At 40.1% G+C, this 20,469-nt stretch overlaps 1 protein-coding gene across 3 annotated transcripts in view; it reads left to right on the plus strand.

Moving 5' to 3' along the window:
• Positions 1-20,469, plus strand: part of LOC132161441 (PTB domain-containing engulfment adapter protein 1-like) — a 73,169-nt gene that overhangs the window by 42,481 nt on the left and 10,219 nt on the right. For 2 of the 3 annotated variants that reach the window (XM_059571496.1, XM_059571498.1), the window contains exons 2-7: positions 2,147-2,230; positions 9,945-10,006; positions 10,486-10,557; positions 11,790-11,888; positions 13,201-13,338; positions 13,431-13,547. In XM_059571496.1, coding sequence (XP_059427479.1) covers positions 2,147-2,230; positions 9,945-10,006; positions 10,486-10,557; positions 11,790-11,888; positions 13,201-13,338; positions 13,431-13,547 — 572 coding nt within the window. The remainder of the gene's footprint in view (positions 1-2,146; positions 2,231-9,944; positions 10,007-10,485; positions 10,558-11,789; positions 11,889-13,200; positions 13,339-13,430; positions 13,548-20,469) is intronic. The other variant, XM_059571497.1, reaches the window with a different exon arrangement.

The following is a 20,469-nucleotide window of genomic DNA, read 5'->3' on the forward strand; positions in this document are numbered from 1 at the left end:
GATGATTGCATTGTTGTCTTTGCAGTGTTCTACCTTAATCCTATAGAGCCTTCTGTGTCATATTTGATAGGCAAATTTCTTAGGCTTCTAAATTCCAGTGATCCAATTCCAAAGATCAAAACATTGTGGAAAGACCTGTTGTACACTATCTAATACATGCGTTCTATTATCGGATTGAAACTTTTTTTAGTATAATTGTAAAAAATACACCCTTCAGGTAATGGTACAGTACAACTGTCTTTTTGCTGTGAAATCTTTACTGATTTTCATTTGGAAATATTAATATTTCAAGATGAACATTTACTGGATTTGAGCAATTCAAATTTACTTTATTATCTTTTTTTATTAAAAAGCATGTTAAAATATAAGTATCAAATTATAAATCAGGTTTTCGAGGTTGTTTTTGTACATCTTTTAGGTATAATTTATTACATTGCATTATATGTAATGAGCTTTGATTATAAAACTAAGCACTTAAACATCATCTTACTGAGACATTATTGAGAGATTTAAAGTGACAATATTTATATTCATAAATGATTGTTATATTTATATTATTTATGCCAGTAGTCTGCTACAATGTTATAAAGTTGTCATTGATTCACATTATAAGCTGTCAAAGTTTCATCTTACTTCTTGGCCATATCAGCTTTTGCAACAAATCGATTTTTACATCTTAATAAAATCAAGGTGTACTTATATAGGTATATTTATTTATTAGTCATAAAAGCCTGATTTATTAAATACGATACTGAAAAAAATATGCAAAGTATTGTATTATACATACACACACACACATATATATATATATATATATATACTATATATGTTTGTATGTGTATATGTATGTGTGTGTGTTTGTGTGTATTGTCAATAGACAGTATATATATTGTCTAAAGGTTCAATAAACCGTTCCATTTAAAAAAAATATATATATTTTTCTGAGTTTTATTTTCTATGTCAGGCTTTCCAGGGTTAAAAGAAAGACAATATGTTTTGCATGGTGAGATTATACGGTACGTCAGTTGTGTGGGGTCTCTGAGGTGTATTTGTTTAAATGCAAAAGGATTGGCCCTGAGGAATTTTCCTTTTTGATACTGAATGTGTTTGGTTCAGCGTTTTTGACAACCTCAGCCTCCAACATTTCTTGGAAGCTTTGATCTTGCGTACTTCTGTGTCATCTCACTCATCGACTCAACATCAAGCGAACACTTCACAGCAAAAGTAGGAACTGATGTCACCTATGTATGACTAAGGGTGGCTATATTCTGAACCACAGAAATCCTGTTTCAACACTCTGAGCAAACTATGCCGGGATGTACTTTTAAGCAGGTATAAAATATTTTTAGTCAGCTTTGCACAGGATTGTCATCCAGCACTCAAAGTGTAAGTGACATATACTGCACTAATTGGCAGCAGATTCTAGCTGTAGCAAACTCTCCCTGGGGTTAAGTGTCTTGCTTAAGGGTGTAAAGGAATTTGCAGGTTTTTAATCTCAGTAACTCTGGATCATTTTACCTGGGACTGAATCTACAACCTCCACAGGGCATAGTTCTGCCTTAGTCACCGAAAGGCACTAAGTTCTCCACTTGTGTAAATTTTAAATTGGTAATTGGGAGTTTAATTGACAGGCAGTTTGACCAATATATGCAGAATTTGCCATTTTGTCCAACAAACAAACATCAGTGGACTTAAAAAATCGACAGTCATTCATGTTTATTTTGTGCTATAACAAGTCAACTGGAAGCGATGATCATTAGACGCGATCTGTTAAGCCATATTTAAGAGCCTCATATTTATAGTTTGAATTTCTTACAAAATGACAACGTTTGAAAGCTGAGACTTTGTTTCATACCTAATGTCAGTTTCCTCTTTGTTCTCACAATGTATTTTTAACTGTGTGAGAACATGATGTGTGGCGTGAGAGCACCATAGTTTGTTGGACATAGCAATAGTTACTATTTGGGGACGGGTCTTTGCAAAGGGTCAGTTGTTTTGCTGTTTTTGTGTGTACTTGATCAGTGTATATCTGCACTCACATTAAAACTGTGCCCTCCATTGCCTTTCATTATGCAAACGCTGGAGACATAAACCACAAGCTAAAGATAAGCTAAAGGTAAACAATTTCTCTGTGCTTTTTCTTCAGGTGGCTTCTCATTGGAATCCTTCCTCACCTTACAAGCACTTCTCAAACTCTGCAGAATGAACAGGGCATTTAACAGGAGGAAGGGTAAGGGAATAGAGTTGAGGTTCCTGCAATGTCAGCTGCCAATATGCCAACAAGCCTAAGTGACTGATGAAGACAAATGTTCATTTGTGAAGTCTGCTTGTGCTACAGACTGTTTATATATAAACTTGTTCTGAGTGACAGAATTCAGTTACGGTAAATTTAACCGAAACCAAAGTCATTGAAGAACATGTTGGCAAAATGTTTTTGCATTTGATAGCTAACTCCTTTTTTTTAGCTGCCCCATAAGGGACACAGTTCCTAGAAGTTTTAGCTCCTTGTAAAAAAAACAGCTACTTCACCTAGAAGAACCTCAGAGATTTTAGTTTTAACACATTTTCTTTGCAAAGTAATGACTTCCAGGCCTGCATTAAACTTGCTTAAATGGGACACACACTTAAGTTTCACCCCCACACATAAGGTTTTCAAAGCTCTTTCTTGGCACTCATTCCTTCTCTTCGTTCCCAACTCCAAACCTCTCCTACCCCCTACACACACACTTTACCTAATTTGAACACCACAGACAGACCTGGATTCATAGGTGACAACAGGTGAGGCTACTTCCCACAGAAAGTGTGCCTTCTAGGCTAATGTTTTATTAATGGCGGTGACAGAGGAGACTCTGGACTTGCTGGCGTGGTCACAGCCCACGTTTGGTGAGTTTATCTCCAGCCACAGACACTGCAGTAGTAGGTTGCTTTGAATATTTCATCGCTCTCAGTTGGGATTCGCTCGTTGCCTGACATTATCGTTAAGTCCAAAAAAACACTCTTGCACACGATTCTCTTTGTCAGAAGATGGTAATGCTGCTTAACGAACTAGAAATTATGTGAGACCTCACATTCATTGACCTTTATAGTCACCAAGGGACAATTTACTGTGTGTAAACAGTTCTAGTGAATGTACAGTGTTAATCACAAAGGTTCAAAAGGAATATTAAAGATTTTAAGCATAAATAGAAATACTGTATGAGTTTGAATGATTCATGATTCCGCATTACATAACTAATCAGGAACTGTTAAAGAATTGATCCATGTTTACATAAAAAAATGCATTGCAGTTCAGTCGAAAAGCTACATTTAGACTCATATTCTAGAACAAAACGTGAAGTTTGAAAACTGCGATTCTAAAAACCCTTGTGAAAATGAACCCAGAATGTGCTACAGTGTATTATTAAATTATATGATATTCTGATTATAACAAATATTCTGAAAACTAATTGAACTGAATCAGGACTTTCTGAATGAGATTTGAATTAGGAAATCCATGCCTTGTATCTTAAAATGTAATTTTTAATTTAAAAATTTTTGTATGTAAATTGATGTAAATCAATGTTTATATTATAACAACCTACACTCATCTGGATTTTTTAAGTCCTCGCAGAAAGCTCTTAGCTCTTTTAAACTGCTTTAAATCTCCCTGACCAACCAGAAACCTTCTAAAATTCTAAAATCAGACTTGGCTGACCAGTAGAAACTAGCTTCGTGGAACAGGCTGTTTTTTGCCACTGTAAGGATGAGCTTTATTTAGGTGAAAAAGCAGAGTTTTGTTATTCTTTAGTTTAAGGTCGAATTTAAAATAATGTTCACAATATAAATAAGCCTGGCAGGGTAATAACCTTGGCAACAAGTTGTATTTTAACATCTAATTTAATTGCACGTTAAGTGACCGCATCTGTGCTTTTGCATTTCACCAGTTGTTTTGAATGCTTACTCTTTGTGATTATTTGTGTTTAAACTGACAGCTAATCGGTGGGAGCATAACAAAATGACCTTTATTCCTGAGCTCTGGACAGAGATGTCCTGCAGTGCAGTAACCTTTTCATAACTCAGAGAGGTACAGGGAAAGCAAAGGGTAAACCTAAAAATGGACCTGTCTCCTTTGCACCACGTTTATTATTTTTGAGTTCAAACACCAATGAGCTACATGAATCCGTTAATTGCACTGTTGTGGTTTCATTCTCTCACTCGCTCTTGCTTTAGTATTTAAAAATATTGCAATGACCTAGTAGATTGCTGTTATTAATTTTGGAGGTCGCATGCCTCAGCAGTTTTCTCTAAAATAGAGACGCATATTTTCTGAACTTGGAGTGTTATCCTAATAGTTTTGCAGTATAAAGGTTGTACTGTAGTTTTTTTGCTGTACAGTGTTTTTTGCACCTGGTTAAAGTCCAATAGTCAGACTGTTCCGACTCTAGAAGGTACTATATTTTCCACCCCTTATAATAGGAAAAGTGTCAACTGTGCTAGTTAGTTTTGCTAAAAAAAAAAAAACTGTTCAAATGTAGTTTCATTTGAAGACATTTGTGCCACCCAAACTATAAGCAGCTGAGTTTCTCCCAGTGTCCTCCTGACATTACTGCAGCTGGGAATATCTGAGTGCTCGTCCTCTCATTAATTGGTGTGCAGTATAGTCCAGCTGATTAAAGTGTGAGTGTGTGTATGTGTGTGTACACCTGCGTGGTGCTGAATGCTGAAGAGCCTGTGTTATAAAGGTGTCAAAAACAGTGAGAGAGCTGTCTCCTTTTTGGCAGAGGATTGGACGGCTTGTCAGCTTCATTATATTATTGGTTTTTGTCGGCATCGCATTTCTTATAGTCTAACGGCCATTTCTCTTACTCGCTGCCTTTCTTGGTCTCCTTCTCTGTCCCTTAATCTTTCATTCTGTCTCCCTCTCTTTCTCTCCCACTGTTTTTTAAGTTTCTCTTCATTTTTTTAAAGCTGTGCCCTGCTGAGTCAGGTCTACATCCCAGCAGCGGGCACTGACCATAGAGGTCTCCTTTTCCCAATTCATCAACCCACAATTTCACCCCCAGCACAAGAAAAAAAAAAAAAAAACAATGAGGAGCTTTTCATCATCTCCTACACAGCATATAAAGCACGCCGTGTCAGTCAGCCCGCCAGGGAAAAAATGCTGATGTCTGATCAGGGTCATCCCGCCCTGAAAGTAGTATAGACATTCACAGAGGTCCCCGAAGTGCCAAGAGGGCCCCTCGAGGAATCTGTAATAAATAAAATGCTTATAACTTGCGAGGACATGTGACAGCAGACCATGGCAAAACTATACCAACTCACAGTATTTCATTTTCTAGCTTCCATGAGTTACAATACCTTTCACAAATAAGTGAGCGTTTCACCACTCTAACAAAGAATTTTCAGACTTTTTGATGACATTGGCCCATGTGTTTAGAAATAGGTAAATTGTTCTTTTTAACTTTTATTACTATTATGTAATAATTTTTGAAACAATCATTTACTACATTATTTTTTTTCTAACATTTTCTGTGGACCCCTAGACCACCCTTGCAGCTGCAGAGTGTCCTTGAACTCCCTAAACAGTTTATAAACCCCTGGTCTAATTAAACGAGATGCGCATGGACCTCAACATTTAACACAGCAACCACAAGAACACATTTAATTATACGATTAGGTCTGATTACTAACCACATGAAAAGTAATTGAAAGGTTCAACTGTGATGAAATAGCAAGAGGATGCAAGGTGCAAGTAAATAAGGTTTTAATTAATGAAAGTCAGAATAAAGACACAGGTCGGGGACAAACAATCAGGTGGTGGTTGAAGCAGGGATGAGATGGCGATCCGGTGGTGATGCGGTGAAGAGCGTGTAGAGAAACCCAGGAACCGTGGAACATCCAGACGACACGAAGAACTAACGAAATCCAGACGACACGAAGAACTGACGAAATCCAGACGGAGAACTGGGCTGACGAGACACGAGAACAGGACACACACCAAGGAACAACCACAACAATCTGACAACATGAGAGGGAAATTACTGGCATATAAAGGGAGGTGAAATCAACGACAGCTGGTGACACTAATCAACACAATGAGTAACCACACCCACACAATTACACTCACGCAGACACCTCAGTGTGAGACAGCCGATTCATGAACCGTGACAGTACCCCTCCCCCTAGGAATGCCTCCTGGCGTTTCCAGACAACCTTACCTGTCGATTGTAATCATCGATAAGGGAGTGATCCAGAATGTCCCTAGCAGGAACCCAACTTCTCTCCTCCGGACCGTAACCCTCCCAGTCTACCAAGTACTGAAATATGCGTCCCCTCCATCTCGAGTCCAGAATGCGGTTTACCAAAAACGTGGGTTCCCCATCTACGAGTTGCGGTGGGGGGGGACCGGGGCATGCGGATTAATGTGAGAAAAAAACACGGGCTTGATTTTAAACACATGGAAGGCGGGGTGAATTCTCCTGTACGCTGGAGGAAGTTTGAGTCGGACTGCCACCGGACTAATAATTTTGGTGACAGGAAACGGGCCAATGAATTTGGGAGCTAACTTATTAGACACGGAGCGGAGAGGAATATTCTTGGTAGAAAGCCACACTCTTTGACCCACAACGTAAACGGGAGGCTTTGACCGGTGGCGATCGGCCTTGGCCTTCATGCACCCCCCTGCTTGGAGTAGAGTCTCACGGGCTCTAGTCCAAGTACGGCGGCACCTCTGGATGAATGCATGAGCGGAGGGGACCGCGACTTCGGATTCCAGACTTGGAAAAATTGGTGGCTGGTAACCTAAACTACACTTAAATGGCGAGAGGCCCGTGGATGACACTGGCAACGAATTGTGGGCGTACTCCACCATAGAAAGCTGTTGGCTCCAGGATGACGGATTCTTGGCAAAATTCTCTCGAGGTCCTAATTGGCTCGCTCAGACTGACCATTGCTCTGGGGATGATAGCCCGAGGACAGACTGACCGTGGCCCCCAGTAATTAACAAAATGCTTGCCAAAATTTGGATACGAATTGGGAACCCCTGTCAGAGACCACGTCCATCGGGAGGCCATGTAACCGAAAGACGTGATCTATGACTGTGACCGCTGTCTCCTTGGCTGAAGGTAATTTGGGCAAGGGGATGAAATGTGCCACCTTCGAGAACCGGTCCACTACGGTTAAAACAACCGTCATGCCATTAGAGGGCGGGAGGGTGGTGAAAAAATCTAGAGCAATATGGGACCAGGGTCTCGAAGGGACAGGCAGCCGTCGAAGTAGCCCATCTAGGGGGCGGTTAGACGTCTTACCAGTGGCACAGACTGAGCAAGCCAAAACAAATTCGTGAAGGTCGCTAGCCATTAGAGGCCACCAGAATCGTTGCTTAACTAGAAAACTAGTGCGAGTCACTGCTGGGTGACAAGCCACGTTGGAGCAATGACCCCATCGAATAACGTCAAACCGTAACCCCTCCGGCACAAACAAACGACTCGGTGGGCAACCAGGTGGAGGCGTTACCCCTTCTAAGGCTGTCTTGACCTTCGATTTGACCTCCCATACCAGAGTGGAGATGACAACTTTCTCGGGTAAAATACACTCGGGAGTGACCGGGCGTTTGGATCGATCAAAAATACGAGATAAAGAGTCGGGTTTGATGTTCTTAGACCCCGGGCAGTACGAGAGAACAAAATCAAAACGTCCGAAAAAAAGAGCCCACCGAGCCTGCCTGGAGTTGAGTCTTTTAGCTGATCTGATGTATTCAAGATTCTTATGGTCGGTCCAAACGATAAAAGGTAGCCCAGAACCCTCTAACCAATGACGCCAATCCTCCAACGCTAACTTAACTGCCAACAACTCTCTGTTACCAATGTCATAATACGTTCGGCAGGCGATAGTCGATGAGAAAAGAACGAGCAGGGATGCATCTTATCGTCTGAGGAAGCGCGTTGTGAAAGCACTGCTCCTACTCCCACCTCTGATGCGTCGACCTCCACCACGAACTGACGTGTGGAATCAGGGGTGACAAGAATGGGAGCCGAAACGAAGCGACTTTTGCGGTTGGTGAACACTGCCTCGGCAATGTTCGACCACCTTAACGTCGTTTGGGGGGAGGTCAAGGCAGTCAGAGGTGCGACTAGTTGGCTGAAGTTGCGAATGAAACGCCGGTAAAAATTGGCGAACCCCTGAAACCGCTGTAGGGCCTTACGGGAATCTGGACTTGGCCAATCTACCACAGCCTTAATCTTGTCAGGGTCCATGCACACTCCCTCAAAAGAGATGATGTACCCTAGGAAGGGAACAGACTGTGCATGAAATGAGCATTTCTCCGCCTTGACAAAAAGCCCATTCTCTAACAGTCTCTGGAGCACTCGTCTGACGTGTTGAACGTGTTCCTGGAGAGACGAAGAAAAAAATCTATATATCATCCAGGTAAACATATATGAATTGATCTACCATGTCTCTCAACACGTCATTCACGAGTGCCTGGAAAACCGCTGGGCTGTTGGAAAGCCCGAAGGGCATAACCAAATATTCAAAGTGCCCCCTGGGGGTATTAAAAGCGGTTTTCCATTCATCCCCCTTCCTGATGCGAACCAAATGATATGCATTGCGTAACCCATGCAGGAACATATCCCACTGCGCTTCCTCGTTCCAACGGCACTCTGCGGCCAGGGTGCGGAATCGAATGGAAAAATCCGCCACCGAGCCTTCTCCCTGTCGCAGTTCGGCGAGTAATCTGGCCACCTCCTTACCTCACTGCACGATCGAAAACTCTCCTCATCTCTTCGGTGAGTGCCTGGAACGAGGTGCAGCAGTTGTGTCCGTTCTCCCACCCTGCCGTTCCCCAAAGCGATGCTCTCCCTGACAGCAGGGTTAATACAAATGCAACCTTTGTCTGTTCGCTCTGAAAAGTACGTGGCTGTAAAGCGAAATGCATGGAACATCTCGTGAGGAATGCTCTACAAAATTCAGGCTCAGCGGAATATTCCTCTGGTGTGGGTAGGCGTGGCTCTGGTCCCTCTGCTGCTGCAGGTGCTGGTGGTGGGGGAACGGATGGCGTGGGGGGCACAGTGGGAGTCCGTAGAAGTTGTACCTGTTGGGTGAGCTCAGACACCTGCTTCACGAGTGCTTGCACCGCACGACCTGTGCCTGAAATGTTTTCTTCTTGTTGGTCCATTCGTGAGATGCTGTGAGCGATGAAATCCTTGAGCTGGGAAGTGCTTGCTGTATCCATGGTTTGGTCAGGTCATTCTGTGATGAAATAACAAGAGGATGCAAGGTGCAAGTAAATAAGTTTTTAATTAAGGAGTCAGAATAAAGACACAGGTCAGACGACACGAGGAACTGACGAAATCCAGACGACACGAAGAACTGACGAAATCCAACTGACGAGACACGAGAACAGGACGCACACCAAGGAACAACCACAACGATCTGACAACATGACAGGGAAAGTACTGGCATATAAAGGGAGGTGAAATCAACGACAGCTAGTGACACTAATCAACACAAGTAACCACACCCACACAATTACACTCACGCAGACACCTCAGTGTGAGACAGCCAATTCATGAATCATGACAACAACAAATGCAACAACAGCAGCATAAATAAAACAATAGTAATATCGAGTAATCAAGAGTATACAGGAGTAATCACTTTAATTTAGTCATGCCGTGCATTGCTGTGATCTCAAGTACTGCATGACAGTGTTATTATCCTCACATTATATACCTCAGAAAGAAAAACATGCTTTTTAGTGTGTGTGTTTGTGTTTGAGTCTTTTGTGGGCTTATTGTTTAAAGTTTAAAGCACTTAAAATGGGGGAGGACCTACAGTATGAGACCTGTGTTGATGCTGAGAGATTTTAAGGGGTCTCTGAGGTAAAGATGCAATGTCATCTGTGCAGGAGAATCAATAATCAACTTTAAAGAAAATAATCAACTTTTTCTCTCTTTTTGATCCAGATAAACCCAGCATGCACACACCTGAAGCCTTGGTGAGAAGTCATGTTGTGTATAATGCAAAGGTAGAGTTTGAGACATATTTCTTATTTGTTCCTGTAGTTCTCTCTGCTTCTACTATATTTACTACACAGTAGGGGGACATACACATGGTCTAGCACCTTGTGGGCCATCCTAAACAGCAAATGCACACTGCGTACCACAGTGTACACAATTTCTTTGACTTTGGGATGTGAGATGTGTGTGCATAAGTGTGTGAGAGAGATAGCCTGCTTCACTAAAGCTGTTGCTATGATGGATGTAGTGATGTTTTAAAAATGTACTAAATGCACTTGAGAGTGTTAGTGTGTGTGGAGGGAGTGTTATGAGAGCTCAGCGAACTCCCCTTCTATGACCTTCATCAGTTTTTATCACCAGCCACCAGTACAAAATGATACACACACCTATGCTTATCAGCCCATCATACAGTACATTATATGGATATATTACTTAACTAATGTTTTATTTATGGTTTGTGGTTTGTGTCTGCTGTGTGTTCATGTAGTTCTTGGGAATCACAGAGGTGGAGCAGCCCAAAGGGACAGACATGGTCCGTGTGGCCGTCAGGAAGCTGAAGGTAGTGTGTTCACAGACACATGGGTTATGGGTTATAAAACGTGCTCACGGTTCTCGACTGTTTATGGGGCAGAAACAGCTGTGATAATTAAATATAACTAAATTATATACAGACCGTTTAAAAGGCCAAGTTTACTTCCAAAGTTCATATAACAGGCTCAAGCTGCATTGCAATTTTATGTGAGTGCCAAATAAAACAAGGCAAAAGCTTGTAGGTAAAATAATTATTTAAAAATTGGTAAAAATAATGAAATGTTTAATAATTAAAATGTGATTCATAATTTATTCATATCTTATCATTATAAAGGAACATTCTGTATTTTATTGTTATATTTTATTGACCATTTGTCTTCAGTTATCATTTACCCTGTCGCTGACATTAATACTCTAAATACCACACTAACCTGTTTAGAGTTGGTGTACTATTATTTTTCTAAGTGATCTGCTTATGATTTTCACCTAGTGAACAATGAAAAAAAATAAAATAAAACTTACATCACTGAATCTACATCACTGGCCTAAGCCATATTCAGAAACAATTATATACAGTAGTTGCATCCCAAATTATGCTCTATGCACTATTTTCTCTTCCATTTAGTTTATTAATTATGTAGTTGAGTGCTTGAAGTGTCCAACATTCCACACTTTTTTTTTAAATTAAGTGCATCATCCTGGTATTTAAAGTGCATTTTCTTTTGGAATGTTCTGTGGGAATACACTAATCGGTTTATTTAAATTGCATACTGGCATAGAATAGTGCATAAGTACATGATTTGGGATGCACCTTATTTGATTTTTAGGTGGCTCTTTTTGGCTGATGAACAGCTTTGCAGTGCAACCCTAACACCGGCAAACTCACATTTCCTTATGTGAATATAATTTCTGTGTTATTATTTAATAACTGAACCAAACAGTCAATACACAGGTCTCTGCTTATAACTAAAACTGAGACTGAAATAAAGCTGTGACTCATTCATGGTGGGATTTTTAGGGGACAGATTAAGGGCACAATAAAAATGTCCTTTTCCTGGGTGATATTTCTTTCGCCCAATTTATGTCCAGCTTGGACTTTCTGCAGGTCAGTGCTTTGCTCTAGAGACGTGTTTGAGCACCTCATTTCACCTGATGCTCTACTGCTCTCCAGGAGCCTTTAAAAAATGGTGAACACCTCCGGCTCTATATCTGCTTTTCCCTTGATAGTATGTATTTGCCCAGTGTGTTCTGCTTCCTTAGTTTCAAAGGCACATCAAGAAGTCAGAGGGGCAGAAAACTCCTAAAGTGGAGCTTCAGATCTCTATATATGGTGTGAAGATATTGGACCCTAAAACCAAGGTAGGTTTTCTTAAATATAAAAATCATTTTATTTTCAGTTACAGGAAGTGCTTTATGAATAAAGATAAAACCACATAGCTGATGTGATTTCATGCATGGCAACCCTAATTTAGACTTTTAAAAAAGTCACAGTAATTTATGTGAACTACCCCACTACCGTCCTCACACCTGCTCTGACAGAACAATGAAATGCAGTTTAGCAGAAAATTAAATGTGCTATCTTATCTTTCAAACATTTACTATTTAATGTCATGCCAATTTAAGTGCCGTTACCACAACTGACAGTTATTTTATTCCAATACTAAAATAATTGAACTAAAGTAACCAATTGCACTTGATAAATACAATTAGCTGTGTTTGTTCAAAACAAAATAGCTCTGTCAGGATCTGAAAAGAGATCCAATGTTTGTGAACAGTAGAACAAAAAATCATAAATGAGATTTTTCAAATGTATCTTCCAAAAACATTTAACTCTTTGTAATATTAATTATAAATTAGCCTTTGAATAATAAATATTAAAAACATTGTGGGAAACAAACTGACTTTTGAAACGTCTCTAACTTAAGAATACAAACAAAAGACAAAATGCCTATTTTCCATTTATAAGGCAAAGGTGGCAGGTTGTTAAATAGCAGAATCTACTCACATGAGAAATCAATTCTGCTGTCATGTGTAACGTGAGATGGTGTTGTAGATAGAATCACAGTACCTGCACATCCACGGGAAATCAGTAATAACCAAGGGCGATCGCTTCTGGGCATCGGGATCGCTTCTGGGCAGTTAATGCTCAAAGGGGAACGATGGGGAAATTTCAAACACTAAGTGAATTTACAATTGCAGTATACCTCTTTAGACTTAATGCTGTAATGCTTGTCAGTGTGAATGAGTGAAAGGACATGCAGAATCACATCAGCTGTAAAACAAACACTTTTCCATCAGTTTACTGTATCAATCATCATTTACAGTTCAATAATGAATTTACTGTACAATTCACTAACCACGTTCATTTTCCATGTAAATATCTTATATTGGATATTGATTTTAGGGCTGTATATGAAAATTAATGTGATTTCAGGATAGTTAAAATAAAGAATATCTCACAAATTAAACCATAAATGGATTTTGGGAGTGGGCCATCGAGAACTATGTATGATCAACTTAATTGTTGAAACATAAATGAGAACACAGTTCATTCTCCTGAGACACCAATATTTTCCTCTAGGCTGTTTTTGATTTGTTGCTTTTTGCCTCAAAATAGGTCAGTCATACCAGTGAGCTTTTCATCTGAGTTCAACTCTCTTTCCTGTTCCAGGAGATGCAGCACAACTGCCAACTTCACAGAATGTCCTTCTGTGCAGACGACAAAACAGATAAAAGAATCTTCACCTTTATCTGCACAGAACCTGAGACGAAGAAACACCTGTGTTACGTATTTGACAGTGAAAAATGTGTAAGTAAATATGCCTGTTATATCTAACAAAAGTTACATACACAAAAAACCTGATTTGCTTAATGATAGCAGTGTGTGCAAATCTCACCCAGGCGGAGGAGATCACTCTTGCTATTGGACAAGCCTTTGATCTCGCCTACAAAAAGTTCCTAGAGTCTGGTGGAAAAGATGTAGAGACAAGAAAACAGATTGGAAACCTTCAGAAACGAGTAAGATTATGTTCTTGGAATATTGCTCACATATTCGAGATGTGAGATATGAGCCCAGAATACATTCTCACTCAAACACACTCACACCAGGGGGATTATTCAACTATAGGCACTTTTGGCCCTGTGGAGTTTTAGAAAATAGCTTACTTTGACTCACACTAAACACACTTTTCACTATTTATTTCATTTGTCCAACAGTAAAGATTCATCAAGAGAATTGTTATTTATCTCTGAATGCAATGAAAATTCTCTCCATCTCAGTTTAATTTGATGTTAACAGCATTCAGTGATGTAAATGGTGGTGGTGGTGGAAAAAATATACCGTAATTCCTCAAATAAAAACGATAGTCAAATAAACGCCGGGCCTCTTATAGTGGCTGGGGGCTTGGTCAACATGGACAAATAAAGGCCGGGGGAAAATTTGTGCAGCAGAGCCAGATAACGAACGTACACGCCCACTGCTGGAGCGTTTCTCGTTCTCGAGTCAAGAACCGGTTGCATCGGTTTTCGGATCACGAGTACACTGAACCGAGAACCGTTTCTGTCAGAGGCATCCGATTCGAGAACCGAGGAGCTGATGATACTGCGCATGTGTGATTCATCGTGAAGCAGACTGACACACAGAGTGTCTGAACCGAACTGATTCTTTTGGTGGTTGATTCTGAACTGATTCTGTGCTAATGTTATGATCTCTGTCCAATGGAACGCTATCGCTTTTAAAATCATTTATCATTTCACTGGAACGCTTTTAATTTAAAACGGGTTATTTAAAAAATTACTTATCAAACAGATGGAATTAGAAATAAAGGCCTGCCTCTAATTAAAGCCTGCTTCAAATAAAAGCCTGTTACCTTCTGCAGTTCAGGTAAATAAAGGCCCCGGCTTTTATTTGAGGAATTACGGTATGTATTTTTTATATAGCTATGGTTATTTTCCAAGCAGGTATTACACAGTATACATGTATATCATGAGTTATATATTTTCAAACTTTTTGCATATTTTGTCTAATTTATGGTAATAATATTCTTGATATTTACCTTAATTTTTGTGTTTTCTTCAAATATTATTTAATCTTAAGCATGCTGTCTCTGGTAACCAAGAACACTTCATTAGAGCTTATATTTTTGTGTGATTTTAAAGCAATTTACATAGCATCATACATACAGAGAATTTAAATTGTGTTACTCTCAGACCCTTGGTGCATACAGATAACACTAACAGTAGAGCATAAAAATACAGATAGATACAGAGTAGCTCTTGTTTGTCATTTCTCTGATCACAAATGCAGACATGGTTTTTTTGTTTATGCGGCGCGATGTGATACGCAAGTAAAAAGACCGTATAAGTCATTATAATCAGTAATTATGTCCCCACTGGATGCAACAAATGCCTAGTTTGTAATGGGTTTTATTTGTTTTGTTTCATCGCGCTGGGACAAGGCATCACAGTATGTTAAAGGGTTAGTTCACCCAAAAATCAAATGATGTCATTAATAACTCACCCTCATGTCATTCTAAACCCGTGAGACCTCCATTCATCTTCGGAACACAGTTTAAGATATTTTAGATTTAGTCCGAGAGCTCTCAGTCCCTCCATTGAAACTGTGTGAACGGTATACTGTCCATGTCCAGAAAGGTAAGAAAAACATCATCAAAGTAGTCCATGTGAAATCAGAGGGTCAGTTAGAATTTTTTGAAGCATTGAAAATACATTTTGGTCCAAAAATAGCAAAAACTACGACTTTATTCAGCATTGAAGTCAAGAACCGTTTCTGTCAGCGTGTCCGATTCAGTGTGAAGCAGACTGACACACAGAGTGTCTGAACCGAACTGATTCTTTTGGTGATTGATTCTGAACTGATTCTGTGCTAATGTTATGAGCGTGGGTAAACCGAAGGCTTGAATCAAGGGCAATCATCGCCAATGACGCCATTACGTCGAGCGCAAAAGAACCGGTGAACTGTTTTCTTCAACCGGTTTATTGAATCGAACTGTCCGAAAGAACTACTGGTGATCCGAAAACTGATGCAACCGGTTCTTGACTCGAGAATGAGTCAATCTTTCGTTCATTATCTGGTTCGGCTCGGTGTTCACCTTCAGTTCTCTCTTCACAGCAGTTCAGTCAGTATAGTGTTTGAGTAAATGAATTACTCCAGGATATTGGTTTGTTTTAACTCAGAGGGAGTGTCAGCCAAGTAAAAAAAAGTTAACAGCTTAAGTCATTTGTGGATTAATGCTTATTGGAGATGCAAACTGTTTCAAACAATTCAGTTCGATTTGGTGAACTGGTTCAAGAAGATCCGGTTACATCGAATGATTTGGTCGCAAACCAGATATCACTAAACTGCATTGTTTTGAAATCTCACAACAGACCCATAAGAGAAGACCCGATGGGACCCGACGGATTCGGTCGGGTTCGGTCTTAATTTATATCATCTTACGCGGGCTCGGGCTCGCGCTCCGGTTTGCGAGGTAAACGAGCGGTCATGTGATGTGTTTCGATTAGCGCGAGAAAGATGCGAAAATGGATGCTGAGTAGGTGTAACGGAGGCTTGCCTCTGGCGACTATGTTTTGGTTGCACCAGCAAATAAAACCAAGTCTGAGGTGTGGAAAACTTTTGACCATGTTTATAATGAGAATAATGAGTGAATAATTGTAACGATCGGGACACAGGAGACGAGAGATCCAAGAGCAGTGTGTGTTTATTGGGTAATCCAAATATCAGAATCAAAACAAGCAGGGGTCATAACCAAACATCAGTCCAAAAAACAAACAAACAGGAAACAAAGTCAAAGTCACCTTTATTTATATAGCGCTTTAAACAAAATACATTGCGTCAAAGCAACTGAACAACATTCATTAGGAAAACAGTGTCAATAATGCAAAAATGATAGTTAAAGGCAGTTCATCATTGAATTCAGTGATGTCATCTCTGTTCAGTTAAATAGTGTCTGTGCATTTATTTGCAATCAAGTCAACGATATCGCTGTAGATGAGGTGACCCCAACTAAGCAAGCCAGAGGCGACAGCGGCAAGGAACCGAAACTCCATCGGTGACAGAATGGAGAAAAAAACCTTGGGAGAAACCAGGCTCAGTTGGGGGGCCAGTTCTCCTCTGACCAGACGAAACCAGTAGTTCAATTCCAGGTTGCAGCAAAGTCAGATTGTGCAGAAGAATCATCTGTTTCCTGTGGTCTTGTCCTGGTGCTCCTCTGAGACGGGTCTTTACAGGGGATCTGTATCTGGGGCTCTAGTTGTCCTGGTCTCCGCTGTCTTTCAGGGATGTAGAGGTCCTTTCTAGGTGCTGATCCAGCATCTGGTCTGGATACGTACTGGATCCGGGTGACTGCAGTGACCCTCTGATCTGGACACAGACTGGATCTGGTGGCCACGGTGACCTCGGAACAAGAGAGAAACAGACAAATATTAGCGTAGATGCCATTCTTCTAATGATGAAGCAAGTACATAGGGTGTTATGGGAAGTGTTTCCGGTTCCGGTTTACCTAATTAATGCAGCCTAAAAATCCTTTAACGGATTTGGATATTAAAAGCATATTAGTATGTTATGTGTATGCCAGGTTAAAGAGATGGGTCTTTAATCTAGATTTAAACTGCAAGAGTGTGTCTGCCTCCCGAAAAATGTTAGGTAGGTTATTCCAGAGTTTAGGCGCCAAATAGGAAAAGGATCTGCCGCCCGCAGTTGATTTTGATATTCTAGGTATTATCAAATTGCCTGAGTTTTGAGAACGTAGCGGACGTAGAGGATTATAATGTAAAAGGAGCTCATTCAAATACTGAGGTGCTAAACCATTCAGGGCTTTATAAGTAATAAGCAATATTTTAAAATCTATACGATGCTTGATAGGGAGCCAGTGCAGTGTTGACAGGACCGGGCTAATATGGTCATACTTCCTGGTTCTAGTAAGAACTCTTGCTGCTGCATTTTGGACTAGCTGTAGTTTGTTTACTAAGCGTGCAGAACAACCACCCAATAAAGCATTACAATAATCTAACCTTGAGGTCATAAATGCATGGATTAACATTTCTGCATTTGACATTGAGAGCATAGGCCGTAATTTAGATATATTTTTGAGATGGAAAAATGCAGTTTTACAAATGCTAGAAACGTGGCTTTCTAAGGAAAGATTGCGATCAAATAGCACACCTAGGTTCCTAACTGATGACGAAGAATTGAAAGAGCAACCATCAAGTCTTAGACAGTGTTCTAGGTTATTACAAGCGGAGTTTTTAGGTCCTATAATTAACACCTCTGTTTTTTCGGAATTTAGCAGTAAGAAATTACTCGTCATCCAGTTTTTTATATCAACTATGCAATCCATTAGTTTTTCAAATTGGTGTGTTTCACCGGGCTGCGAAGAAATATAGAGCTGAGTATCATCAGCATAACAGTGAAAGCTAACACCATGTTTCCTGATGATGTCTCCCAAGGGTAACATATAAAGCGTGAAGAGTAGCGGCCCTAGTACTGAGCCTTGAGGTACTCCATACTGCACTTGTGATCGATAGGATACATCTTCATTCACTGCTACAAACTGATGGCGGTCATATAAGTACGATTTAAACCATGCTAATGCACTTCCACTGATGCCAACAAAATTTTCAAGTCTATGCAAAAGAATGTTGTGGTCAATTGTGTCAAACGCAGCACTAAGATCCAATAAAACTAATAGAGAGATACACCCACGATCAGATGATTAGAGCAGATCATTTGTAACTCTAAGTAGAGCAGTCTCAGTACTATGATACGGTCTAAATCCTGACTGGAAATCCTCAATATACCATTTTTCTCTAAGAAGGAATATAATTGTGAGGATACCACCTTTTCTAGTATCTTGGACAGAAAAGGGAGATTCGAGATTGGTCTATAATTAACTAGTTCTTTGGGGTCAAGTTGTGGTTTTTTGATGAGAGGCTTAATAACAGCCAGTTTGAAGGTTTTGGGGAAATATCCTAATGACAATGAGGAATTAATAATAATCAGAAGAGGATCTATGACTTCTGGAAGCACCTCTTTTAGGAGCTTAGATGGTATAGGGTCTAACATACATGTTGTTGGTTTAGATGATTTAACAAGTTTATACAATTATTCCTCTACTATGGTAGAGAATGAGTGGAACTGTTCCTCAGGGGGTCTATAGTCTTATAGGTCTATAGCTTTTCTGTAGGATATGTTACTTTCCCGCCAAGCAATACGAAATACCTCTAGTTTTGTTTTCCTCCAGCTGCGCTCCATTTTTCGGGCTGCTCTCTTTAGGGTGCGAGTATGCTCATTATACCATGGTGTCAAACTGTTTTCCTTAACCTTCCTTAAGCATAAAGGAGCAACTTTATTTAAAGTGCTAGAAAAGAGAGAGTCCATAGTTTCTGTTACATCATCAAGTTGCTCTGAGGTTTTGGATATGCTAAGGAATTTGGTTACATCAGGAAGAAAACTTAAAAAGCAGTCTTTTGTGTTAGAAGTGATGGTTCTTCCATACTTGTAACAAGAAGTAGAATTTACAACTTTGGCTATATGAAGTTTGCACAGAACTAAATAATGATCTGAGATATCATCACTTGGCTGAATAATTTCAACACCATCAACATCAATTCCATGTGACAGTATTAAATCTAGAGTATGATTTCGACAATGAGTAGGTCCTGAAATGTGTTGTCTAACCCCAATAGAGTTCAGAATGTCTATAAATGCTTATCCCAATGCATCTTTTTCATTATTAACATGGATATTAAAATCACCAACTATTAGAACTTTATCTGCAGCCAGAACTAACTCGGATGTAAAATCACCAAACTCTTTTAATAAAGTCTGTATGGTGCCCTGGTGGCCTGTATACAGTAGCCAGTACAAACATAACAGGGGATTTATCATTAACATTTGTTTCTTTGGATAATGTTATATGAAGCACCATTACTTCAAACGAGTTATACTTGAAGCCTGCCCTCTGAGAAATCCTGAAAACATTGTTATAAATTGAAGCAACACCTCCACCTTTGCCTTTTAGACGCGGCTCATATTTATAACAGTAATCTTGGGGGGTGGACTCATTTAAAATAATGTAATCATCAGGTTTTAGCCAGGTTTCTGTCAAACAGAGTACATCTATATTATGATCAGTGATCATATTATTTACAAAAAGTGTTTTCGTAGAAAGGGATCTGATATTCAATAAGCCAAGCTTTATCATTAGTTTATCCATATTGCTTCTGTTTTTTATTTGTTGAACCTCAATTAAATTGTTAATCTTAACTTGGTTTGGACGTTTTTTGTTTTTACTAGTTCGGGGAACAGATACAGTCTCTATAGTGTGATATCTAGGTGAAAAAGTCTCTATGTGCTGAGAATTAACTGACCTCTGTGACGGGAGGCAGCTAGCAGACGGTCGGTTTAGCCAGTCTGTCTGCTTCCTGACCTGGGCCCCAGTTAGTCAAGTATAAACACTAAGACTATTTGCCATATTTCTAGAGAGAAGAGTGGCGCCACCCCAGGAGGGATGAAGACCATCTCTTTTAAACAGGAAACAAGAAACAGGAAACAAGAAACTAGAACACAAGGAAACTGGGTGACAGAAAATAAGGACTCCATGACACAGACAGAAAACAGACCGGTTTAAATAGACAGGATAATGACTATGAAAGTGAAGGCACCTGAGTGCAATTAATAGGTGTGCAATTACAGTGATGAAGGGACAAGGCTTTGTGGGAAATGTATGCCTGCGGTGAGGTGCCTATGGGGAAGTGAGACCACTAGTGGACACCCGGGGAAACACAGACCAGACACCGTGACATTACACCCTTCTCTAGGGAGCAGCTACCAGATGCTCCACCCGAACACAAGAACAAACCAAGGAATACAGAGACCAGAAGGGAGGTGGACCAGCAGAGGACCAGGGGGAGGGACGGA

The sequence above is a fragment of the Carassius carassius genome, chromosome 17 (genome assembly GCF_963082965.1).
Source record: "Carassius carassius chromosome 17, fCarCar2.1, whole genome shotgun sequence".
Classification (NCBI taxonomy): domain Eukaryota; kingdom Metazoa; phylum Chordata; class Actinopteri; order Cypriniformes; family Cyprinidae; genus Carassius; species Carassius carassius.